The 27,165-nt window shown below is 31.1% G+C and overlaps 3 protein-coding genes across 4 annotated transcripts; 1 reads left to right on the top strand and 2 right to left on the bottom strand.

Annotated features, from left to right (window-relative positions):
• Nucleotides 1-1,957: 1,957 nt before the first annotated feature.
• On the bottom strand, nucleotides 1,958-6,623 carry LOC148202870 (uncharacterized). 2 transcript variants are annotated; one of them, XM_088110977.1, is made up of 6 exons: nucleotides 6,192-6,623; nucleotides 3,907-4,024; nucleotides 3,430-3,767; nucleotides 3,197-3,328; nucleotides 2,828-2,926; nucleotides 1,958-2,722 (listed from the first exon to the last, which is right to left on the bottom strand). In XM_088110977.1, exons 1-6 carry the CDS (start codon nucleotides 6,512-6,514, stop codon nucleotides 2,212-2,214), a joined length of 1,521 nt encoding a protein of 506 aa, XP_087967103.1. In that variant the 5' UTR covers nucleotides 6,515-6,623; the 3' UTR covers nucleotides 1,958-2,211. The 2 variants fall into 2 exon arrangements, with proteins under 2 accessions (XP_087967103.1, XP_087967102.1); XM_088110976.1 differs by having other exon boundaries at nucleotides 1,958-2,926.
• A 4,487-nt stretch (nucleotides 6,624-11,110) lies between these two features.
• On the top strand, nucleotides 11,111-13,464 carry LOC148202869 (nudix hydrolase 18, mitochondrial-like). Its single transcript, XM_088110059.1, has 5 exons — nucleotides 11,111-11,242; nucleotides 11,673-11,778; nucleotides 12,247-12,330; nucleotides 12,504-12,632; nucleotides 13,360-13,464. The coding sequence occupies exons 1-5, from the start codon at nucleotides 11,169-11,171 to the stop codon at nucleotides 13,462-13,464; spliced, it is 498 nt and encodes a 165-aa protein (XP_087966185.1). The 5' UTR covers nucleotides 11,111-11,168.
• Nucleotides 13,465-20,300: 6,836 nt separating this feature from the next.
• Nucleotides 20,301-22,461, bottom strand: LOC124824258 (tolB protein-like protein). The gene has a single exon (XM_047296671.2). The coding sequence runs from the start codon at nucleotides 22,391-22,393 to the stop codon at nucleotides 20,426-20,428; it is 1,968 nt and encodes a 655-aa protein (XP_047152627.2). The 5' UTR covers nucleotides 22,394-22,461; the 3' UTR covers nucleotides 20,301-20,425.
• Nucleotides 22,462-27,165: the final 4,704 nt, after the last annotated feature.

Genomic DNA, 27,165 nt, shown 5'->3' with positions numbered 1-27,165 from the left:
CTTGATTGTCACATATAAGCGTCAATTAAGTGATATCTCCACATTGTAACTCTCTAAAAAATTACTTATGCCAAACAAATTCACATGGGATTGAGGCTATAGCTCTATATTATGCTTCTGCACTAGATCTTGTCACAACACTCTATTTCTTGTTTTTCCTAGAGATCAAGTTACCATCAATGGAGACACAATATCCGGATGTAGACCTTCTATAGAAAGAGATCTTACCTAATCAACATCTGAATAACAAACCACTTTTGTATGGTTGTTAGAACCATATAACATCCTCTTTTAGATCCTTTAATGTATTTTAATATATGGATAACTCCATTCCAATGATCTTCAACCAGGGAATTAAGGAATTTGCTTACCACACTAACGACAAAAAAAATGTCAAGAGGAGTAATTGTAAGATAATTCAATTTTTCAACTAGTTTTCTATATTTCTCTAAGGTCTGACATAGGCTTCCCCTATTTTAGTAGAAGTTTAGTCTTAGGATCTATGAGTGTGTCAACATATTTTGAATTCATCAACCCAATTTCCTTCAAAATATCTAATGCATACTTCCTTTGAGATATAACAATACCATTGTTACATTGTGCAACCTCAATACCCAAGAAATATCTAAGTTTGTCAAGATCTTTGATCTGAAAATGGTTGCAAAGACATTATTTTATCTGAGAGATGCCATATCTATCACAACTGGTAAGAACGATGTCATTAACATATACTATCAAGTAGACACATTCAACACTTAAGTGATGATAAAAGACTGAATGATTTGCTTCACACCGAGTCATACCAAATTGTTAAACAATGTTACTAAATTTTCTAAACCAGGTCCTAGGAGACTGTTTTAGGCCATATTAGAATTTGCGAAGACAACATGATTTTTGAAGTAGTTGTTAAACGCTCGAAATTGTAAATGATTTTAAACAATAAATTCTTTTCACGTGCTATTAAGAGTATTCACTATAGTGTTTATAAGAACTTTCTTTTAATGAATAATCGTTTAGTATGGGAAGCTCTTGTATTCAAAACTAAGATGCAACTGTAGGTTTTACAAGAGAAGCATTGAGACAAAAGTAAACAATAAATGCACAGATACTTTTATATTGGTCCACTCCAACTAAGCTACGTCCAGTCTCCTCTATCTTTAAAGGGTTCCACTATAATCTTCAACAAGATTACAACTAAATATTCTCAACACTCTTGATATCCCTAGGCACTCTTGATATCCCCTTATACTCTGCCTAGTTGAGTTTAACCCACTCTTGGATGTGCAGTATTCTTCATCACTCCTAGTATCCATAATCAATGAATAACTCTTGGTACCCTAGTATCCTCTCATACGCTGTCTAGATTTTCTTAACTCGCCTGAGTTATACAACAAGTGTTTTAATTCTCTTCAGAGTTGCAATAAACTAATTGGTTACAAGTTGTTTAGACGATTACTCTCTTTCGTCTTGAATCTTGTGTCTTCACACGATACTTACTCGCAAATTCGTCTTTCAAAATCTCTTTCAAAAGTAAATCATCTAAAACAAACACAACCTAAGAAAGAAAAGAGTACTAACAATTTTAAATTCTTAATTTTTAAGTAAAATTTGAAATTTTATAATTTTAAATAATCAAATTTATCTCATAAATTTTTAAAATGTCAATATTTTGAAAAGAAAAATTCTATTCACATCATATATTTTATGATAAAACATTTCAAATTTTTTATAAAATTAAATTACCTTTTAAAACTTTTCAGTAATTCAAGTATAAAAAATAAATCTAACATTCTAATTGTATATAAATGTTTTTATGTGGAAACAGTTTCAGCCATATTGATTCTCATCAAAGGTAAGGATAATTTATAATACAACTCAATCTGAACTTAATATTTCTACTTGCATTTATCATCAAAGGTCCAGAAGGTATTTATAACCCTTATTTACAAAAGATTAGTTTGAAAATACTGAAAAACAGCAATAAACCCTAATCATAACTCCGTAAAAAGTTATTACAATCAACATATCCTTACAGCACAAAAATTATAAAGAGCCTCTCAAATATTTTACATATTTTCTGGAACTTAAAACTTTCATGCTTCTCTCAAATATAAAAACATATGATTAAAGCCCTCTTTCTAAACGAATAACTAAAGTGTATGTCATTGTCATCGAGTGTATGTCATTGTCATCGATTACTATTCTAGAATCCTACCTTTCAACCTTCCCTTTTCCGAACCATTCGTCCATTTCTTCATCATCAGCACTCTGATGATTGGCAGAACAAAACTCATCATCAGTACTGTGGTTATCTGAAGAACAAAACTCATCATCATCAGTTTCACTTTGCCACGGAGGCCTTCTCCACTGATTTGGCAACTCAGTCTTGTGTTCTTCTCTCCTTTGTACCTCAGACAGCTGAGTCTTACCTCCAACAATAGGAAAATCTATAAATTCAGAAGGGTCAATAGATTTATTTACGAGCTTGTGATTTTCACTCTTGTCCTCTACAAATCTCCACATATGTGAACCTATGTTCCTATTCTTTCTTTCACCACTTCTATTACCCTGATGTGCACCAGAACCAAATTTGCCAATCTTATGGTGATCTATGTCTTCTTGCTGAGGTTGAAGAGAATAATTTGAAGCCCTTGATACAATAGGCCGTCTGTGGTCACATTTCAGGCAAACCATGTTTCTTCTGAAATTGATGTAATTGCACCTACATAAACAGGAACCAGTCAGTTCAATAGCAAGTAAATAAAAAAAACTGTTCATTTGGAACATTAACTGAAACAAAATAACAGTAAGGTTAAAAGGAGCCCACGAGTCACATTCCCATTCACCAGGATTAAGGTGACGATTGGAAGCCCTCTCTTTGCATTGCAAACATCTTGTATTCTTTGCAAAATTGAGGAAATTGCATCTGCGAAATCCCAAATTGATTTTAATTTTAAATTGAATACCAGTGCTAAACAAACCTACATGATACTAGAATTTGGATTATCTAATGATTTTTTTTTTTGTGTTTTCTTATACTGTGCCTTTAAAATACATCGATGTAAACGTATTTTAATGTTTTAAAATATATTAAAAATCTTTTTAATATACCAACAGCAATGTATTTTAAAATGCACAGCACAGGACAACACAAAAAAACTCAACAAAGAAACTGGACTCTATTAACAGTCATTACATATTGCATATCCAGTCTCCCTTCTTCAAAGGTAAGTGATTGTTATCCTGCTTCAATTGCCTGATTTTTTCCTCAAAGAGGCAGTCACAGCGCAAGCACCTGATGTTTCTAGCAAAGTTCATGAAGTCGCATCTGCCCAATGAAAGATGAAAAGGGAAACATAAACAAGTGCAACAGAAACTTGTATATGATTTAATACAATGAATAATTAGTAGATGGAAACAAAGCTCTACTTCGGGCAAAGCCAGTCCCCTTGCTTCATCATTGCAACATCTATTTTGCCCTTGCCTAGCTGATTGGAATGAACATGTCCCGTGACAACCTCTGTGCTGTCTGGAAAATTAGAATTTTCCTCTTTGGTACTGTGCTCTACTATTTCTTTCAGCAGTCTTCTCACAGAATCTTCTACCCTTTTAGTAAGACACGGTTTGTTATCCACTGAACCAGTAATTGGGTCAAGGCCATAGGTCAATATAATACGCATAACATCCACTGTTCTCCCACCTTCATCTTCACGTGCCTTCACGAATGCCCTTTCACAGTCCCCCCTCAAATTGCAGGAACTGCATACCTAATTGAAGCACGGGAACATAAAAATTATAGTTATTGGTTAAATGTAATGAATCTGTTTTGGATATAGAAAAGAAAGACATTTGTAAAGTATACCACAAATAAAAGCAAATGATAGTAGAAATTAAGTCATTACTTACACTTCCCTCATCAATACCCACATATGCTCTGAGACGCTTTCCTGAGTTGACCACTTTCCTATCTAAGCTCGGACATCCAAGTGCCACAGTAACTCCTATATCTTTTCGTGACAGGAATCTGAGTAAAACCATTAGAAAAATAAGTTCATGTGAAAATTCTTTTCCACTACAAAAAGAAGGAATTAAAAACAAAATCTTGTGCATGTATTAATATAGCCACATAAACGGTAAGAAAACTTTATTGACTCTAATCTATAGCATGGAACTAACATTTACTCTCTCTCTTACATTATACAACTTACAAACTTAATTCCAGATATGAGGTCTCCATCTGCAGCTATGTAATTCTAAACCATGCTCATAGATACCTAGCATGGTTGGAAGAAAACCCTCTCATCTTTTCTCATGTCCTAAACCAACTCATTTAGACGTGGCGTTATCCTCTGACTCCTTTAAACAGATTCCTGTATCTGATATTATAATGTTTTTTGAAACATTTCCCATAGCATCAAATATCTAACACAAAAAAAATTAAAATCATGCCTAGGTTCATATTCATTTGGATGTTCTAAATGACATTGTAGTGCTCCTCAACAATAAATTTCCACATGTTTGTCAAACAAAAATAAAAAATATCAATTTTGCAATGCAGTTTTCTGCAGTAAGAAAAACTAACTACCACATCAATTTCATTCATTACCTACTTCTACATGATTTCTTGTTCTCATATTATGTTTTTTGTTCAATCAGGATGGAAACCTAGCATTCAGGAAAAAGTACACCTTCATAGCATTAACGATAACCAATTTTATCCTCAGAGCATCCTAACCTTGCATGTCTTTTTTCCTCCTTTAACTCACATACACATCCAGCACCAACTGAAATTTTCAAGAATTCGGTGTGACAATGGTTCAATACACGTTAGCTCACTCAGTCCCCTTCTGCACTCCCAGTTCTTATGCACCAAAAGAAATAGTAACATTATAGCGATGAAGGTTATTTAAAGTGTGATCAGAATGGGGAAAGTCCAATTTGTTATCACGACAACAAAAACCTTATTCAACCAGTTGAAATCTGCCACATGAATTGACTACTATACCATTAAACTCGGTTACAGACCAAGTTACGAGATTTGTTAACTGAAACTAATTAGTTAGCATCAGTAATAAGTATCATCTTATAAGTTCATTTATCTTATCGAATATGACCAAGGTCACCCCATTCATATATAACACTATTAAACTATGTTTTACAATAACTGGCAAAACAGAATTAGGCAGATATATGATATATTTATTATTAGAGAGGAATCATTAATAGTGTTAGATTTATCAATTTCCCCTCAACACTACCTAACAAAATAACCAGATCTTAGGCAGCTCACCACCACATAGCCTCCACCCAATAACGAAAATATTATTAGACAGTCACTGCATATTGTGTATCAAACTATACAGAACTAAAGCTTGTGTGTCATAAGCAGGTTTTGAACGAGTACAAACCAATATAGGAAATAACAAACACTTTCTAGGTTCTCAACAGCAATTAAACTTGTCACTCACAAGCAATGCGTGCACGGATGTTGTGATAAACCTAAGATGACTTAAAACATAAACTAACTCCAGAATACTGTGTATGACTAGGAGGATGCATAATCATTGTACCATCAAAGCATAATTTAAATTTGTCCAGTAAGTTGACCAAACATAATTCCACCACTAAATTATTATATTCATAACTTCCCAAAAAGAAAAATACATAAACAGACGGCAGCACAAGAACTTCAGCTGTGATAAGTAGCAAAAGTAAAAACAGAGAATCACAATTGAGCTAGAACATCAAGGCTTTTGTGGCCTCCGCAATCCTATTGCAGCCAACTCAGCCCCAATATCAAGGATTACAAATTCAAAATTTGCAAAAATCAAAAATCACAACTGCAAGCACCATTAAAAACCCCGCATGGACTGCCCACAGCAACTCAAATGCCACGTGCAGCTAGTTTTATACTAGTAGCATAACAGACACCGCATAGGATAACAATTCCACCAATTACAAAATCTTAGCAGTATACAGTCTGTCAGAATTTTAAACTCAAACACCTTGCATGCATAACCTAAATATCACAGCCAAACTTTTCCCAAACATAACAATATAATTAAACACCCCAACTAAAAATAGAGATTATATTACATTTTTTGTTTTGTTTTGTGAAACCCTCCAGCATCCTTATTAGTTAGCATTATCCAAATTATAATAAACAATCAACCCAAAGACCACTGCTTTACCTTAAAATATGAAAGTGGTCTCTACCGAAATTGAGGCACGCGGTTCTAATGGCATTGCAATCTTTGGCGCCCAAAGCAGTGTTGCGAAACACGTTTCCCTCATCGTGAAGAAAGTGTCCCTTGTGGAGCAACCATTTGATGAGTTGGACCCATTCGGGCCAAGGATGCGAAATCTGAAGCGAGGGATCTTCTTCGATTGTCCTTCTCCTCTCAGGGTTTTCCTCCACGCAGGTGCCACTGTGAAACAGCGAAGAAGGTGAGGAGCAGAGCAACGTGGGACCCGAACGTCGGCTACAACAACGTTTCCAAAGGTTTCGGAGCATACTATGGTTCTCACACTCACACCAGCTTCACTTTGGTTCCATATACTCTTCCAAAACTTGGGTTGTATCCTAACCGTCAAAATAGGTTCAAACACAGTTGGTGAATCCGGTCATCACGGAACCGGATTAGTTAAAAAAAAAATGTAAAAATTTTGATATGAGCCGATCTTAACCCGACTTGCTAAAAATCATCCGTGGTCACCAACCCACTTATTATTTTTATTGAAATCAAATTAATTAAATTAATGGCTTAAATGCTTACTTCGTTCTCGTGTTGGTGAATTTCTATTTAGTACTCAATCTTAAAAATTAAGACATTGAGTCTCTATTTTATGAAAAGTGTATTCATATATTTTTCATATTTTTTGTTATTGAAATCAAATTAAGTAAATTAATTATTCAAAACGCACAACATTTACTTTGTAATAGAGTTTTTTGTGCTGCGTTGTGCTTTTATTTTATGATTAATAGCTTAGAATATATAACAATAGAGTTCTTTTGTTTCATTTTCTTTTATATCAATTGGTCCAATTATTACTATTTCAATTTGATCGATCAAAGTAACATGTTATAAGAATCTCATAAAAAAGGGTGAAAAAAAGTTGAGTGAGCCAATGAGCCAACCCGTGATGGATCGGGTCGGATTATCCGTTTTGACAGCTCTAATTCTAACTATCACATTTTAAAAAGGTTTAATATTTTGTCCATTTAATATATGCATTTTATACTTGTCTTTTCTATAATTTTTCTTTTCCGTAATAGTAAATTTTACTATTTTAATTCGGAAAATCTCTTTCTAATAATTTCTTTTACAACTCTTTTATAGAAGAATAAAATAATAACACTTATTGTTAAAAAATTATTAAAAAAAATTGTTAAAATATGATTGTCGTTTTAATTCTACTGTTACTATTCTTTATCAAATAATAATATGATGCGCGAAATGTGCTACTATTTGAGTTAGGAAATTTCCTCCTCATAGAAAATGTATAAATATTAGTGATAAAGAATCTATAAATAGTAGAAAGTGACCTTCGTAGACCTTATATAATTGTAATTGTAATTAAGTTTTAGTCTTAGTTCATTTTAGGGTTTAAATGTATTAGTGTTCATCTAAACTTAGGTTTAAGATTTTTCAAACACATTACAAACTCTTACAGCTGGCATCAATTTAGTGTTGACAACATGAAATTATATCAACACTTATTCAACAGTAATATATAATTTCAAAAATTTAAATTGAGAAAAAACATATAAATTAAAGTACAGAATCATACTCTTACATATCAAAATTAACACAAGTGAGTTCTGCCCATATGATAAAAACCAAGAACATAAAACATTGAAAGTAAATTGTTAATCAGTACAAAAACACAAATGTTCTTTAAAATTGAAAGTTTATTTTATAACGGTGATGTGTTGTTCTATAACAACTACCATTACATGAAACACTAAATGATTGAATTGATTAAATGAAGTAATCCTTATCCCTACAAATTTCATATTGGATTTGTTATGATCGTGTTTATGATTATTATTATTATTGATTATAAAATAAATTTGGACTAATCATAAAATAACACATAAATAATGTTAAAATATTAAAAAAAATGTTATCTTTCAAATTCTTGTTCATCAGATATGTTTAATTTTCCTCCTCGTCATGGATTTCAAACTTAAAGAAAAAATGCCGTAATTTTCCTTATAATTTCATCATAGTTTCTGTATTGGAGATTCAAAATTAATTATTAGTCCTTTGATACTTTTAAGAAATGTAATTTTAATTTTAAAATAGTAAAAAATCGTTACTAAATGCTGAGTTTAACTGTAAAAGTGATTAACGTTACATATTTGAAACAGAAAAAAATAGAGGACTGATTAATCAATTTGAAAATACAGAATCCAAAGTTAAGTTTGACCAACAAAGTAGAAGAAATATAAACATATTTTTCCTAATTAGAACTTACTTGTTTTTTTTGAAGATTAAGAAATATATTTAAGTTTTTATATATATATATATATATATATTCAAAGGAAAAATCTACTGTTATTAAATGGGAAAAAGATGCTTGTAGACAAAGTTTAGATGAACTGCACGGCATGTGAACACAGAGGTCAAAATGTGTAATGGGCAAAGATATGTATAAGCTTAGTTATATACCTAATTATTTTAACATTATGCTTTATTTTATCTATGAATGAAATATGAGCAGTGAATAACAAAGAATGAAGGAATAACAAAGAGGAAAGATTAAATTTCCATTTTTTGTGAAAAGAGAAAAAAGATAAAACTTATTTATATATTAACTAAAATGCAATTTCTAATATACCATATTTTCCTAGTATACAACTATTTTTCTTTAAATTATATTATAAAAAATCATTCCAACAATATGAAAAGAAAATGTTAATTTTTTATGGTGGGAAAACATGAAAATAACTTTTCTCTTTCTTTCCCTAATTTTCAACCTAATTATGAACATTTATTGCTTTATTGCTTGCTTGTATCTTGTCTCTTTCCTTCTTATTTCATTTCCTTCAACTCTAACTACATCTAAATCAACAAGGGACTAGTTATTATTCGGATTTATTTGGATTTGGTATTTAAAATTAATGTCAACTAATCCAACTTAACTCAATTTTCAAACCAAAAATAATTGATAACTCTATTAAACAGCCCAAGGTTGTTGTTGAGTTATGCAAATTGACTGCTTCTAAAGATTTGAAAACCAAAAAATAAAAAGTAAAAATTAAAGTGACAAAAAAATTCGAGCTGTTAAATAAAAATCAAAGCATTAATAAGTTTATCATACCATGTGTTAACCCAACAATACATATAAATCATTTGGGAAAATCACTTTCTCCCTTAAGAAGAGACTGCTAATGTAGTTCTTCTTACTTTTAGTTTAAATGTATATAATAACAATATATACCAAAAATATTTAAAAAGAAAAACATCACTCCATTATTCCTTGTTAATAAATTTAAGGATACTACCCTCTTCTATGATTTATAATAATATTGATAAAATTTACACTTCTATTTCATTTTATCTATATAATTCTTATATAAAGTTAATTAGATAAATTTCACCGCATCTTTTACGACGTCGGTGGCTTGTAAACTGGCGTAATTTTTACATTATCGATAAACAATAAATATATATATATATATATATATATATATATATATATATATAATATATTTGTTTATTTATTTATTTATTGCATAAGTATTAATGTTGATCAAATGGTCTTTAATTGATAGTTTATATGTGAAGAAGATCCGATTGGTTACTATCAAAATTAACTAATCATTCACTTAATCTAAACATGTTAGTAATAGGTTTAAAGGATTGGATCATAATTAAATCAACCCTAATTAAAAGTTGATAAAAAAATTTATAAATACAAATTAAATATATTATTTTTGAGATTAGGATTGCATTTATTATAGGATTAATTGTTTAACCGATGAAACACAAATTGACTTGCATAAATTGATAATTTGTCAAAAATTATTTGTTGTAGTTAAATAATCTAGATTGTCTTGATCGTTTCAATAGACTAAAGCTAACCTTATAACAGTCCGATAACATTTTTCAGAAGCATTTTAACTTTAATCACGAACTTTTTAACTTTAACGGGATCCATTGGTACGTAAAATTGGATTAAGTTTAAATTTTAATTTTAATATAGTATAAAATTAATATAAATAAGATTTGTTGGATGTATGAAAAGTTAGTTTTATTTCAATTTAAGATGTCTAGTTCTCAGCATGTTACAAGACATTTAGTTCTCGTTGTGTGAGAATAACACAAATATCAGATTATAATTTGATTTATGAAGCTAAGTTAAAATTAAATTTCACACACACACAGACATATATATATACTATCATATATATATATATATATATATATATATATATATATATATATATATATATATATATATATATAAATTCTTAGTTTTAGAAGAAAATGATCAGAAAATTGTTCATCCAAACAAAAAGGAATTAATCAGATGTTCTAGAGGGTCTATACAAAATTCAGAAACCATGCAAATGAATGGTAATGCATGAAGCATTCCAAAAAGTCAACTAACTCATATTGACTCTCCCCCTCTCTCTCTCTCTATCATACTTGTATTATAAACGGACTCGGTAGCTAAGACTTCAATCCTTCACATTCTTCTTCGGCAAGCTGATTGACTCGGCAAAGCATCAAACCCAACATCCATTAATAAATTCCAAATCAACCTTATATTATAATAATATTTAATAACTTATATCTCTCTATTATTACTTATTATTTATTTTATTTTTAGTCAATTTTCTTTCTCCGTCCATCTCATCCATCCAACCATATGCGACAATTACGCGCTTTATAAACGATTCCACAAGCAGCCTTACCCTTACCCAAATATATATATATATATATATATATATATACACACAAACCCTTTAATCCTTCGTCTCATTGCTTCACTCTTCAATCTATCATACATACACATAACATATATAGAGAGAGTTACTCGTACCTATCATAATTGTTCTTATTATATAATAGATCCGAAAGTGATAGATATTCTGTCTTTCGCTTTGTCAAGGTTTCTGAAAGTGGAAATATTGAAGTTAGGTGTGTCTGAGAAGGATGGCTTGCTTGGTATCTCGAACGGGAAGGGAGATGCAGAGGTACAACAGTAGTGGTGGCAGACAAATTGTGGGGTGAGTTCATCGTTTCGATTCAGGCTCCCATGTTTTGGATGTCTGTTTCTTAGTTTTCGGTTTGTTTCTGATGATGTTGTTCTGTCATGGCTTCATTTGAAGTTTGCATGTGTTTGGTAAGTTTCTCTCTCTTTTCCTGAAAAGGAAAGGTGAAAGGGAATGAAGCATGATCAAGCTTTTGGAAGAAAAAACGAAAAGGGTGGTTTTTTATGAGCGAAAGCTAAAAAAGTTTAGGTTTTTCTTCAAGAGTTTAGAGGTTTAATTAACAAATGAATATATGCATGATACTCTTTTTTCTTCTTGGTGACATTGCATTTTGGATAAGTTTGGTTTATTTGTTGGCTTTTGTTTTTCTTATGTTATCAACTTAATTATAGTCTCTTCTTAATTGTGTTGTTGCTTACTTTTGGCTTTCGATGTACTTGTGCAGTTGCATACCTTACAGATATAAAGAAGACATTGATGGCAATCTGAGCAATGAATTGGAGGTGCTTGTGGTTAGTTCACAAAAAGGCCAAACGTTAATGTTCCCAAAGGTACTTTTTTGTCGTTTCTTCGACATCTATACAAATAGATCTGAATGTTTCAGAAACCAAACATAACATCTGAACAGAAAAAAAAAACAATTTAATCGTTTAAGGTTATATTTTGTTACTTCTAATATTAAGAGTTGAGTACATACTAATGATTTTTTTCAAAAGATATTAAATTGACAAGGGATATTTTTGTAAGAAGTTGAAGAAAGATTATGATGATGATTTAGATAAAAGTTATTTTTTGAAATTCTAATGCATATATTTTCAAATTCTAAAGCATACACTTATGAGAAAAGGATTGTTACTTTAAAAGTAGAGGGGTTTTTTGTGTGTGTGTGTGTGTTTCTTCAACTGGGCAGTGATTTTTCTTCACATGCATGAATAAAATTGGTGTGTACTATAATTGCCTCATCTTAATTAATTCAAGTATAGTAATATTAATTAACATGTGTTATTTGTGCATTTTAGGGAGGATGGGAACTCGATGAATCTATAGAAGAAGCAGCTTACAGGGAGTCCTTAGAAGAAGCAGGAGTTACTGGAATAGTTGAGGTACTTTTGAATATATTAGAGATATTTAAATATTTTTTTTCATGATTTAATTTATGAAAATTCTTTGAAAAAAATAAATTTTTATTTTTTTATATAAAGTGAAATTAGTTTCTTCTGTTAGATGAAATAATTGTAGGCGAAATCTGAAAATTTGGTTTGATTTCACATGGCAGCATGAATTGGGTCAATGGAACTTCGTTAGCAAAAGACATGGCACATACTATGAAGGTCACATGTTTCCTTTGTTAGTCAAAGAAGAACTTGACTTGTGGCCTGAGAAGGATCTTAGAAGAAGAACATGGGTATGTCCAACAGTTATTATTAAATATTATGTTATTGAATTGGTCCATTCATTTTCAAAGAATATATATAATACTGAAACACTTAGTTTAATACACTCATCATATGCTTGCATCATTTTCTAAGATGTTAATTTAGTTTCTTGGAGAATGAGTCACTTTCTAAAATGTGTATTATATATAGCTTATTAAATATATTACAAGAAAATCTACTTTTTAAATTTATCACTATTACAGTGAATTCGGATATTTAAATTAGTCAGTAATATTAGTTATCAAAACTTTAATTATTAAAATAATTTATTTTTAAATTAGCCTCTAATAGTAACTAATTTAAAAATTAATTTATTAAATAATTAAAATATTGTGATAGTTAATTTTAATATCAATTTTGAAACTAATTCATTATAATGATTAATTTAAAAATAAATTTAAAAATCATTTTAATTTTTAGTTTATAAATAAATTGATCACTATAATAACTAATTATGTTATGTCATTAAAATCTTTTAATAATAAAACATTCTCTTATTAAAAAAAACATGCATGATGACAATTACACATACCAATTAAAATTAAGTGGTGGCATCATATTAAAAAAATCGTGAACAATGATTGAAACATAATTAAGATTGCACCTAGGAAAAATTAAACGTACAATATTAATGATTCTTTAAATTACAGTTAAGCTTTCTTACTAATTCTGTTTTTGTTATGATCGTTTATGCAGATGTGCGTTGATGAAGCTCGAGAAGTTTGTCATCATTGGTGGATGAAGGAAGCATTAGACATCCTTGTTGAACGACTCAGTTTACAGAAAAATAGGAACATTTAACATAATTATCAGTTCATAATGTTTTTTGTATTTCAAACTTGAGAATAATCTAATAGAAATGAGAAAGTCAAATATATTATAATAAAACATCTAAAAATTTATTATCTTAACATGAGATCAATCAAATTTTAGTTTAGATAATTTTTTATATGTTTTACTTATTTATTTATTATCATATTTGACTATGAAAGTTTTCAAAGGCTAAACTAACTTATCTTGGCGCCAACCAAAACTCATGCAATGATTGATGAAACACGAAAACGTCAAATTCTTCAAACATTATGTCAACGTTATGCCATAATATCATTGGTAGAACGCCACCTATATTTTTTAACAACTTCATACTTTGGTCAGTATGATATTTCTTATATTTATTAAAGTTTATTGGAATGTAATTAATGTAGATCCATATATGCTTTCAAAACTTTAAAATTTGCTAAAAGAAAATAAATTATCCTTTTATTAAAATAACTCATTTATTGGTTCTTGTTTATTGTTGTGAAATTTATTTTAATTTCAAATCTCGTGAAATTTAATAGCAATTATTGTCTTAATATAAGTTTTAATTTAATTTTTTTTTGGAGATCCTTTTTCATTCAAATATCATGATTACTTTTTCTCCAAGGATCTTAAGAATTAAGTTAATGGTTCATATTTATTGTCAATTATTGTAAAACGCGTCTTAATCTTATAATTCTGGACAAGGACAACAGAAATGTTCTAAGAATATTTTTATTAACCACCATTTGAGGCAATTATAATATTTAAAATTTTGTCACGCTTTTTTTTTTTCAAAGTATCTCAATGAATTAAAAATATTATAAGCATTCAATTTACATCAATTAATCTAAAACTTTTAAACATGAATGATAAAAGATATTAATATGATTTTTCATCATTTAATCATAAGTAAAATTAAATCAATTTTATAATATTGAATTAAGATTTAAAAATTTATTTTTTAAAATGATATCAAAATCATGTTATAAATTTATTATAACAAGATTTATTGAGACTACTATATATTATCATTATCACACTCACAAGTGCGGTCAAAATGGGTTGTAATCCGCGAGTCAACTTGGCCCACTATAGGTTTGAGCTTGGTTGGATTTGAAAAAATGTAACTTTTTTATGCGGGTTAGTTTTCAACCCAGCTCACCGGGTTGAACCCGTGGTGAGCCGGGTTGGCTCACCAACCCACATAATTTAATTTAATTATTTATTATTTTGTGTTTCAATTTTATTAATTAGCATTTTTCTTTATTATATTGGAGATGGCAGTAATGCAGAAGATGACATCCGTAGGACACAATGCTGGATCGACATCGTTGGTGGGAAGAAAAAGGGACGAGTGTACGGTGCAGGACAACTTGCTGCAAACTATATAGCATCGAGAGGAGGTACTCTGAAGCACCAACCTTCTTCTTCCACCACTACTCCTGACGAGGTCGTTCTCCGCTTCACGCAGGCACTGGAGCAACGTGACCAGGAAATCACTGATTTGAGAGCAGAGTTTACAAACTTTAAGGCCTTGGTCATGAGAGTGTTGCTTGGTACTTCACAGGATGAATTCAATATCCCTCCGACCCAGCCACAACCCTCCTCGTCACCTGGTGTCCCTTAGCAGCCCACATCAGTCCAACCCTCATCAGTCCAACCCTCATCAGTCCAACCCACACCAGTCCAGCCATCTATACAGGAGCAGGATGATGAAGATCATTCTAATGATAACTATGTATATTATTAGTTTCATTTTGTTATTAGTTGTTATAGAAACATTTGGATATTACAACATTTGGAGTTTACATCATTTGGATGTTAGATCAGTTGGATGATTTGAATGTTAAAACATCATTATGTTACATTGTTATGTTATTAATATAAATACATGTTCTATGGATTAATGGATGTTCTATGAATTTTGATCAATGATTGCATTATTCAGATGCACATTATGCAAGTCTGTATGTGCTTGAAAACTGTTATGCAGGTTTGTTTGTGAACAGTTTGGTTTCATAAGAAATACAATTATGCATTAGATCTGCCAACAACTTACCGAAGGCTTTTGGCCTTCGGTAATTACCCACGTTAGGTTATTACCGAAGGCTTCCGCCCTTCGGTAATTACCGAAGGCTTTGTCTTTCGAAAATTACCGAAGGCTAGTGGCCCTCGGTAATTACCGAAGGCTTTTGGCCCTCGGTAATTACCGAAAGGCGGAAGCCCTCGATAAATGTTAGCGACAAGAGATTTACCGAGGACTCTTTAGCCGTCGATAAGCCGTTTGTAATTACCTTTTACCGACGGTTTTGGGCTGTTTTCGAGGACTTCTGGCTTTCAGTAATGTCCATCTTTTTTGTTGTGTACAAAGGTTTAACTTGTCAAAGTCTAAAAGACTAAAAACTCAGGCCAAAACTCAGTTCACAACTTTAGTTTTAATAGATCCAACGACGGAAAGAAAAAAAAAAAGAAAACTCAGTTCACAACTTTAGTTTTAATAGATCCAACGACGGAAAGAAAAAAAAAAGAATATTTTAACTGTGATATTTGTGTAAGAGATTATACTTAATATATGTTTCGATTTTTTAACTCTTAAAAAGTACATTTTTGTTTATAAAGTCCATTATGCTCAGTAAGTAGATGTATATAAGAATGAGATAAATTTTCATGTATCTGGAAAATTATGATTCGTATCCACCCGAATCTGACTCCTACACAAAGGAAGATTCTTTGAAATTCTTAAACATCAAATTGTCAAAGGGTATCCCATTATGAATTCTGAATTCAATTTGTGAATTCTTCAAAGGTAATCTTCATCAATTGGATCCTTCTTATTTAGGAAAGTTCCAAGAATACACAGTTTTTGGTGGGAATCTTGGTTAGGGTTCCTGAGTCAAAGTACATACACAGGGCTTGAAATTTAGAACCCTTCAAATTGTAGATTTTTTTAGTCTGACAATTAAACCTGCAAATTAAATGAGTTCTATAGGTAGGTTTCATGGATATTTTACAGTTTGATCAATTCTCTTTTCGAAATCGAAAGAAGCATTTTTATTAGCTATTACAATAAATTGCTACAAATATTTTTATTTCTGATAGTTTCTTTAACCGCTACAATTTTTTAGTTATATACATTTAATTGTTTTGTTTTTCAAGTTTGATTTTTTGTTAGTAACTTTCCCTATTCTTGTTTTCTTCACATTTTTCGAAGCAGAAAATGGTCGAAGCTTAGAACGAAGAATTCTGCTAAAGCACGAGAATCAATATGGAACTCTCAAATTCAGAAGAAACCACAGTTCATAGACGTCGAAATCCAAGTTCACATTGACATTTTGATTTTTTGTTTCTTCTTTTTAACATGTTTGAGTCTTTCATTCTTGATTTACTTACGTATACTCAAGTCAATAGTTAAGAGTCAAAAAGTGGTTAAAATATAATTAATGTGAAAAGTAAAAGTCAAAATTTAAATACAGTTATATTTATAGGAATATTTTAATAATTATAAGTCTTTATTTGAATAGATTTGAATATGAACTCATTGATTCAATAATTATTTTGTGGTGATGTGTAATTTGTTTTTGTTAAGTTATGTGTTTTGTCAATGTCTATGACAAGCACAATTAAATCTTGGTAGACAACACCAAGTTTTAGTAGATAACACTTAGTTTTTAGTCTATAAATAGAGGTATCATCACTCTTGTATTCTCATTTTGAGATTAGTAATAAAATGTTGCCAAAATATTGAGTCATTCTCTTAGTCTCTAAAGTCTTTAAAGTCAAGGTTAAAACATTTCATATGGTCTCATCTGGTCACTTTCCTCTAAGAGTTGACCTAATATCTTTAAGGGCACCACCAAACACTATCCTATCATCACTAAATCACTAAAATCGTGTGCATCCTTCCCCGTTTACACCATTGTTTTTGCACTTTCATCATCACCATAACATCTCTTCATGCTTTGGCTCAACCTAGCTTGAGGAGGTTACTATCAAAACGTGTGGTCACTACTTGTGGAAAATCTTCTCCATTCTTAGGGTGACATGTGATCACTAACTATGAAAACTATTTTCCAACGAGGGCATGATATATGATTATACTCACATATGTGGGATGTCTCACACTCTTGTCCACCAAGCTAGGTTAAAAACTTTGACCACTTGGTCATCATCTATTATGGACGTACACCTGGGTAAACATTAACCTTTGTTGACTTAAGTGGTTTAAAAAATCTACACTACTTAGCCCAAAATACAAGGCCCAAATTAAATCATACACTACCTGACCTATAATACAAAGTCCAAATAAATTTTAGATTACTTGATACAAAATATAAAACCCAAAATTATTCCTACTCTAAAAGCCTCATGATGACTCAAGAGAAAGAGTCTAAACTCATCTTTTGCGTATGACTTCAATTCTTCTAAAAAAAATATTTAGCCATATATAACTATAATGGGTATGCCATCAAACAGTATAGAGTACCTTCACTTTTACTTTTATTTTTAGAGACTAAAAGTTCCTAGTATAACTTATTTGTCTTACACACTTGTAGTGGTTTGGGCTTCTAAATTTTCCATGATTTCCTAGATTCTTGTACCTTGTATCGTATTATTATTATTATTATCATTCTTCAATATGTATAAAGGAACATACTTTACATATTGGTGGTTATCAAATAATGCCACTCACTTTAAAACTACACACTTCTCTTGTGTTGTTTCTCATGATAAAGTTTTCCTTCAACATTAGCCATCCCTAACCTTGTCTCTATTTATTGTTTTGTTATATAGATTATCTTGTAAATTGATTTACAAAGTGGAATTATGTTTATTTAGGACAAAACTTAAAACATTTAATTATGATTTTATGTTTATCTTAATTATTAATACTGTTTTTATCATCTTAAAAAAATAATTTTAAATAAAATAGATAATTTAATTATTTATTATAAAATTAGTAAACAAAATAATAATTGAAAAGATAAAATAAATTTAAATAATTTGTCACGCTTCTAAAGTTTTAATAAGTGTTGTTAAATGATAATAAAATATAATACATTTTATAAAAAAATTAATTGTTTCAATATAATAAAAGATTATAAAAGAATAATTTTATAGTAGTTTTTTACTCATAGAATTTTTATTATTTTCTAATAAAAAGTATCAGTAGTTAAAACATTTCTATCATAAATTATTTTTGACATATATAGCTTTGATAATTATTTTAATTATCTAAAATTTCATTTGACGATTTTTAGTCGTTAAAATTTATAATTTTAAGTGACATTATTATCGTACTCTTTTGTGGTGTACGTATTTAAACCATGTAAATATATCCTAATCAATCCGTTGAAGAAAAAATTCTTCCACGGACATGCTACATCCGTTAACGGATGTGGCGACATCCGTTGCCTTTTTTTGTTTTTTAGTTTTTAATTTTTTAATTTTTTTTGTTTTAAATTAATATATAAATATTATTTAATTATTTTAAGATTATTACTTAATTATTTATAAATTAATTTTATTTTATTTAATAAAATAATTATTATTAATTTTAATTTATGTATTATTATTTAAATAATAATTAAAAAATTTATTATAAATATATTAAAACGGATGTGCCACATGTGGCGACATCCGTTACTTTTTTTGTTTTCTAGTTTAGTTTTTTTATTTTTTTTGTTTTAAATTAATATATAAATATAATTTAATTATTTTAAAATTATTACTTAATTATTTATAAATTAATTTTATTTTATTTAATAAAATAATTATTATTACTTTTAATTTATGTATTATTATTTAAATAATAATTAAAAAATTTGTTATAAATATATTAAAACGGATGGTGAGATTAATAGAGCTTTTTCAAATTAATAAAAGAAAAAAGACCTTTACAATCTCTGCAAAAATCAGTCATACCAATAATAGACACATCTTTCAAATAATTTATGCAACAGAGACTGAAAAACATAATTGATTATTGTGTTGGAAAGAGTTACATAATTATTATAGGTATATACATAATTATGTTGCTTTTGAACGTAATAATTGTGTTTATGAATAATTGATTATCTCCTGTCATCGTGCAACATCAACACAATTATACATGAGTTATGCACAGCATGGTGTTAGAATCTTCTGTCACGTCACATTACTATTTTGACAACATTTTAACATCATGCATGTCATTTTGTGATTGGTTCAAAAATATTTTCGTAGATATTTTTAGAATCTAGATACAAACCTTTCTGACGCTTGAATCATGAGCTCCACTTGTTCCTTCCGCTTAGACTGCTCGGCTTCCACAGTTTAACACTCGGTTGACTTCTGTCTAGGCCGTTCGGTTACTTCAGTCTTGGCCGATCGGTTGTCTTCGTGTTCTAAGGGAAGGTTCCTGCAAAAGATACTCAGAAGCTCAAGTTAGGCGTGTGATTTGAAGAGCCTCGGCTCTTGGTTATTGATAAACAACTTATCAATATCTTTAATTAGATATTCTTGATTATTTTATCATTTGTTGGAGTATTAGGCCAATAACTTAAACGCTGACCCAATTGCAACCCAATCTTTAACCTAGTTGACTGTAGCGGATGAACCAGACAGTCTTGAGTGGATGGACCGAACAATGCCGAATGTTAACCATTCGATCTCCACTAAATACGATACAAAAAGTATTTCACAATAATAATAATTATAAACACTAATATAAACCAATCACAAAATAACACGTAAATAATATTAAAATATTATAAAAAAATTATTATCACTAGAACTTATAAATTATGGTTGTCCAAGGTCAAAGTTATTCGCATTCAAAGATGATCTTGCATGTTGAATTCAAAGCAAGGACATACAGGTAAATTCCTCATTGCGACACGTTAAAAAAGAAATCCAAATTTATTTCCCATGACATGAAACATTAGCACTACAATACAGTACAACAGTGGTGAACACAAAGAAATCAAAGGTCACACGTTATCCAAAGTGGTTCTGCAAACTCACCCTTCAATTTATCCCAATCTTCATCATCACCGTCACTTTCACCACACAGAACTAACTCCGCATGGTGCCACGTGGGCGTTCCATTCTCATAGGCATTACACGTCAGCCTCCTCAACCCACTCCCATCCACTTTCACCACGTACAGATCCCCATACGGCTGAAACTGGTTCGGCAACCCAATCGGCTCCGCCGTCACGCTACCCAAGTTCGCTGTGAACACCAGCCATTCTCCGTCGCCACTGAAGCACACGTGATTCAACCTCTCCCTCTCACCCTCCACCCCTTTCGCCACCTCCACCCTCCGCAACCCACTCCCATCCGGCCTCACCAAATAAATCCCAAACACCTCACTGTTCTCCGGCTCATGCCTGTTCGACGAGAACGCTATCCAATCCCCTTTCGGTGACCAGCACGGCATCGTATCGATCCACGGCCCCTCCGTCAACCTCCGTAACCCGCCGTTGAACTCCCCCTCAACGCCATCAACTATGTACAAATTCTTGTTCCCCGACCTCCCTGACCGGAACACCACACTCTTTCCGTCAGGGGAGCACGAGGGAAACGCGTTGTTCCCTGTCTCCTCTCTCGTGAGCATCGTTAGTTTGAACGGAACCTCTTCACGGTCGTTTGTTAAATGAGCCGGGTCGAATTCAATACGACCGATTTGAACCGTTTTGGAAACGGACTCGAAGATTGGACCTATGGAGGTGTATATCACGTTCTTTTCCGTTGGGCTCCACGCGTTGTGGAAGCACGTTCGCCCTTTGAGTAAAGTCCAGCGATTAGAACCGTTTGATCTAATGATTTTAACTCCGCCCGTAACATCGAAGCTGTGATTGAAAGCGATGAAATCGCCGTCAGGGGAGAAGCTAGGAAACGAACCGTTAAGTCTGAGTAACTGTAAATCGTGAACCGGAGAGAGAACTTTATCGAGGTGCGGGTAGCTTGACTCGCCCTGAGTTGACTCGCCTCTGAATCGGTGGTACCCGAGTTGGCGAGAGTCCAACGAGACGAACGGGTTGTAGTGGTGGAAAGTAGGATTTATATCTTCAGTGATTCGTTGGAACATTTGCGATTCGGTATCGAAAATCTCGACGTGCCGGAAGCCGGTCTCTTTCCGGCGAGTTGCGACTGCTATTCGCTTCCCGTCGTGGAAAGCTGCCGGAGTAAAACAGTGCAACCCCGGTGGCGTCACGCGAATCGGCGAGTTCGAGTTTTCCGATACAGATATATCATCTGAATCGGTTAAATTGACGCGGAAGATGCTCCACCATCCATCTTCGGCGATTTTGTGGAAGAAAATCGTTGAATCTCCCGACCACGTTGGCCAGCTCCCACGTTCGCTCACAGTGACTCGTCTTCCAGGGTCGGCCTCGGGGAAAACCACAATCTCCGTTTGGAGTTCGCGGAAATCGTTGTTCTGCCACCGGCGAGAGCGGTAAGATGCGACAGCAAGGAATTTCCCAGTGAGGGATAAGGCGGGACTGTAGTCCACCTCGCCGATCGGGGTGAGTCTCGTGACTGTGGGGATGGCGCCCTCCTCGACGGCGGAGGAGTAAACGGCGCTCCAGCTGGTAAAAACGTCATCGCGATGGTCGTGCGTGGAAACGAAGTAGAGCTTTCCGTTTCTAAAAATGGGGCGATCGAGGAAAAGGGCGTTGGGGAGAAATAACAGAGGTTGGGGTTTATTATCGGGTCGGGTAACATAGAAACGGGGCGACCCAGTTCGTTCGGAGACGAAGATGACGTTGTTTTGGGGACTGATGAATTGGCCGTTAAAATTAATTGAAAGACCATCAGTGAGGCGGTGGTCTGTGGCGGCGTGGGGTGGAGGGAGGTGGTGGTGAAGGTCAACGGTGAAAACGTCGAAACCGTATTGGGTCCTTCCGACGGTGTTGAACACGACGGTTCCTGCAGGTGGCAACATTGTGTGAGTGAGTGAGAGTGAAGATGAGTGTGGAGTGAAGTGGATGAGGATGCTGTTGTGGTTTGTTGAAGTTTGGCTTCGGTATTTAAAAGTGTTAATCTTGGACTTTTTTGCGTCTGCAATTACGTAGGATTCTCAACATCCTACCCATCTTTGATATTAGTTTTTTTTTTAAATAAAAAATACAAAAGTAGGCAAATTTGATAAAAAGTTATAGAAATAGACAAATTTTGAAAAAGTTATAAAGATAGGTAAGTTTTGCATTCTTTTACACGATTTTAAATTTTAAATAAAGAAGTTATATATTTTTTTATTGATTTTTGTTTTTTAATCCGTAATCAATTTTAAAATAATCAAAGTTTCAACGATTTCTAATTAATTTAATAGACTATATAAGTTTAAGTAAAACACGTATTGTAATCGAACTTATCTTATGAAGTATAAAAATGGATATTTTGAGCATACGAAGAATTTGATGGAGTATGTGAAGAGTTTGACAGAGCAATTTATATATATATATATATATATATATATATATATATATATATATATATATATATATATATATATATATATATATATATATATATATATATAAATTTAATTAGAAGTTGTGTACCTTTAGACAACTTCCAAATGAAATTCATGCACTTTCTTAACAACTTCCAAGTTTAAGTTGTGAATGATTTTCAATTACGATAAATTAATTAAGAAGATTGCGGGGAGAGTATACAACTTTTTCATTTAAAGTTGTCTTACCCTCGTATGACTTACTTATTTTCATATATATTTTTAAAAAAATTACCTACTTTTATAATTTTGACATTAAATTTACTATTTTAATAAAAAAATCTTAATTTCAACTTGGAATAAGAAAATATTCAAATAAAATTGCGTCTTCTTAATCTTATTCTTACTTTAATCTATCTTAATACATTCCTTATTTGAGTTATTTTTCACTTTTAAATGTTTCATTTTGTAAACAAAAATTAAACTATGGATGATGAATAAACATTTCATCTATTTCCTTATTTTTACCAAAAATAAAGTTTTCTTTTATCTATACACAATTATGGATAAATCTAAATAACGAACAAATATATACACAATTTTGGATCAATAGTAAATAGCCAATAAGAAAAGCCAGAAAAGAATAATGGAACTAATCTCATCGTTCACACGTGGTCCATATGGTTGAACGCATCCTTTTAGTTATAAAAAATTTAAATTAAAATAAAATAATCACTATACTTTTAAATACAAAAAATGTGTTTTAGTTTTGTCTTTCATCAAATTTGAAATTAACCATTTATGAGTAAATTTTGGTTTTAGTTTTGTAGAATAATTTTCTTTTATTTTGATCTTCTAAAATTTGAAATTATTATATGATGTTGTTGAAAATATTTTAAAATAAAAATATATATAAATATTTAAGAAGGGATGTGAAATATTTTTAGGTATCAAATGTTGACACAGCATAAGATATAATTATCAAGTCTTGTATTGGACACTTAATCTTATTGTTAATGACTGTAATTAGTAACTACAGGAAGTATTTTAAATTTTTTTATGCAATGTGTAATTCTAAATTATTATTTTTAGTTTAAATATAATAAAATAAATAAATAATTACGTACTATTCTCTTAGTAATTTTATTTATTTATAGATTATATTTGAAACATTATTTTCACAAAAGAAATATCTCTTACTTAATTTCAAATTATCTTTCGTGTGTGTGTACACACACACACTATATATATATATATATATATATATATATATATATATATATATATATATATATATATATATATATATATATATATATATTTATCTTCTTTATCTTATCTTTAAATTAAATGTTACTATTTTCTTCAAAATAAATTAATAGTTGAAAATATATCATAATTAAAGTTACTTTCTTTGCAAATTAGTGTTTCAGTTCATATTTAAAGATAAATTTATAAAAAAAAAACTTATTGTGATAAAAATTACTACTTTATTAGTTATCATCTATCTTCTATAAATTAAAATACTGATTTAAATTTGGTTCTGAAACTTAAAACTTTTGGAATCTGCCAAGGTTAAACCAAAGCTTCTTTAAAAAAAATCATGGAAACTAAAATTAAAATTTTATAATTTTTACCTAACTAAAAATATATTTAAATCATAAAATAATGATCCTCTTGCGTACTTATATGTTTATTATAAGAAGCAGGAAATAAAGCACAATGAGGGATGGGAGTCGGTATGCTTTTTATTTTGATATTGAGTATGCTTTTTGGTTAATCATGACTTGTTATACAAATTAAAACATCCTAAATGAAAGATATATTTAAGTTGTATTTTAACAAAACAAAGGTAAATAATACAATTGATTAACAATCATTAATATAATAATAATACTAATAATAATTACAATAATAATAATAATAATAATAATTATTATTATTATTACCTAAGTTGAAAATTAACATTTGAATAAATAATTGAGTAAACAATTTCTAATTATTTGTATAATTAATAATGATTATCAACATATTAACAATAAATAAACTTAAACTTTTCTTTTTTTTGTTCTTATTTAAATTTTCTCTTGAGTGAGTTTTGAGGAGATGTAGTAGTGAAAGTGAGAATGTGAAACAGAGAGATTCCTTATGAGATTAGAGAAGAGAGTCAAGATTTTTATTATTTTAAATTTTCTCTTGAGTGAGTTTTTCTTGACTAACACGTCTTTAATGGGTGCTTGTTAACTTGCTTTATAGTCGCAAAAAGACTAACAAACGAAGAAAATCCTCCTAATGTAGAATAGTGAAAAGACTCAAAATCAATCCGTGGACATATTAAGCTTTATTTTTGTATACTTAACCTTGTTAAGAAAATGCAATGAGGAAAAAGAAAAAAAATAATGAATGAATGAATGACTCTATGTAAAACTTAAATTCATGCACGGTAAAAAATATCATAGTAAATGCAGAATCTTAAATGCCTATAACAATGTATTCTATTATGCAATACATGTATAAATTTTCTTTTTAGACAATGTAGAGGACAGATGTTGAATTATGAATTTGAAATGCAAAACATATAGCGAACCTAGGTTAAGCTATCAAATGAACTAATTAAGTGCAGGATGCTAATCCTAGGATTGATGATGAAAGATGGATGATGCTCTATATTAACACACCACTGGAACCTAACAGCTTATTGACTTTACAAATGTGAATGCGAAATGCAGATTGAAATTATTTTATTATGCAATAAGAATTTTAAGTGATGAATGCAATGCAAATGCATGGGATGAGGTGAACTAGGATGCTTAAAATGCATAATTCAAATTAGTAAAAACATAATGTAAAACAGACTGCCACGATATTGGGTTATGAACATTGTAACATGGATGTTATGTATGTAACTAGCCTAGATTACCTTGCTAAAGGAAGGAACGAAGCTAGAATGCAGAGTGAATGAAGGAACATGATGCAAACCTAAAAGTCACAAATTTTGTAGCATCTTTTACCGGTATCAAAACAGCTTATCAGATTTTACCGTGCTCACGCAGATGCAGTGATTGGAACAAGCTTTAAATGATAAGAAAAGATGGAAAATGCAACCTAAATAAGCATGCACGCAAAACTCAAATTAAAAGTTTTTTAAATACACTCCAACCATCACAACATTATGATGCAAAATTTAGCAAGACTGCATAACTACACTAAGGTATGTACAATGTATGTACTTAGATTGGCAAATCAAAGTAAAACAACTCTTTGAAAGTCAGTATGTGAGAGTGAGGAGAGAAAAGTCACCATATCCATTTTGAGTTTCAAAGAAAATACCATTGGTGGACCTTCCTTGTAAGAGAAAGAAGACTCTTTAACTTTCCGCAAGTCACCTATTGGAATGACTTGAATAGTGCCATGAGAAGAAGGCACATTCCCTCATACTATCATAGGGAACTAATGGACAAACTCCAAAGGCTCCAACAAAGAGACATGAGCATAAAAAGCTATAGGCAAAAGATAGAGCTCTACATGATGAAGGTGAGATTTAGAGAGAAGGAAGAGACCACCGTTTCTAGGTTTCTAAGTGGTCTCAACCTTGAAATTAGAGATAAAGTGAAATTGTTGTCCTACCAAGACTTAAATGACTTGGTACAAATTTGCATTAAGGTAAAGCAACAACTTTTGAGAAAAGGTTTGAAAACTATCCACTCTAGTTGTAATGTCAAGAGAGACATCAAGAAGGAGGGAAAACAAGTGAAAAAAGAGGAACCCCCTAGGAAGTTTGAGAAACCAAAAGAGGGATCAACATCCTCTAAGAGCACAAGTGGCATTAAGTGTTTTATGTGTCTAGGGAGAGGACATATTGCATCTCAATGCCCCACAAAAAGAACAATCATCTTAAGGGGTGTTTAGTAGTGAGAGTGAGAAAAAGAGTGTACAAGTGAGAGTGAGGAAGAAAGTGAAGGAAAAGATTCCTTTTGCTTGTGAGGGAGATCTTCTTATGATAAGAAAAATTCTCAAGAACCAATCTCATCCTCAAACCCTAACCCAAAGAAAGAACATCTTTCATACAAGATGTAAAATTTCCAATAAAACATGTTCTCTCATTGTGGATAGTGGGTCGTGTTACAATTGTTGTAGCACAAGGTTGGTAGAAAAGTTGAGCCTTACTATCAAACCCCACCCAAGACCTTATAAGCTTCAATGGCTCAATGAAGGAGGGGATTTAAGAGTAAACCAACAAATGGAGGTCAAGCTTGGTATAG

The sequence above is a fragment of the Vigna umbellata genome, chromosome 3 (assembly GCF_029865625.1).
Source record: "Vigna umbellata cultivar VRB3 chromosome 3, Vumbellata_1.0, whole genome shotgun sequence".
In the NCBI taxonomy this organism is placed as follows: Eukaryota; Viridiplantae; Streptophyta; class Magnoliopsida; order Fabales; family Fabaceae; genus Vigna; species Vigna umbellata.
The sequence above is the reverse complement of the archived record's forward strand: the minus strand, read 5'-3'. Positions and strand labels throughout refer to the sequence as shown.

What these genes read in the sequence shown, in the direction of transcription:
- LOC148202870 (XM_088110976.1), bottom strand. Translation starts at nt 6,514, where the DNA reads ATGCTCCGAAACCTTTGGAAACGTTGTTGTAGCCGACGTTCGGGTCCC. An exon ending in GACCACTTTCATATTTTAAG is followed by an intron (nt 4,025 to 6,191) that starts GTAAAGCAGTGG and finishes GGTTTTACTCAG; the next exon opens with ATTCCTGTCACGAAAAGATA. An exon ending in GGGGACTGGCTTTGCCCGAA is followed by an intron (nt 3,329 to 3,429) that starts GTAGAGCTTTGT and finishes TTCATTGGGCAG; the next exon opens with ATGCGACTTCATGAACTTTG.
- LOC148202869 (XM_088110059.1), top strand. Translation starts at nt 11,169, where the DNA reads ATGGCTTGCTTGGTATCTCGAACGGGAAGGGAGATGCAGAGGTACAAC. An exon ending in AAACGTTAATGTTCCCAAAG is followed by an intron (nt 11,779 to 12,246) that starts GTACTTTTTTGT and finishes TGTGCATTTTAG; the next exon opens with GGAGGATGGGAACTCGATGA. An exon ending in ATCTTAGAAGAAGAACATGG is followed by an intron (nt 12,633 to 13,359) that starts GTATGTCCAACA and finishes TCGTTTATGCAG; the next exon opens with ATGTGCGTTGATGAAGCTCG.
- LOC124824258 (XM_047296671.2), bottom strand. Translation starts at nt 22,393, where the DNA reads ATGTTGCCACCTGCAGGAACCGTCGTGTTCAACACCGTCGGAAGGACC.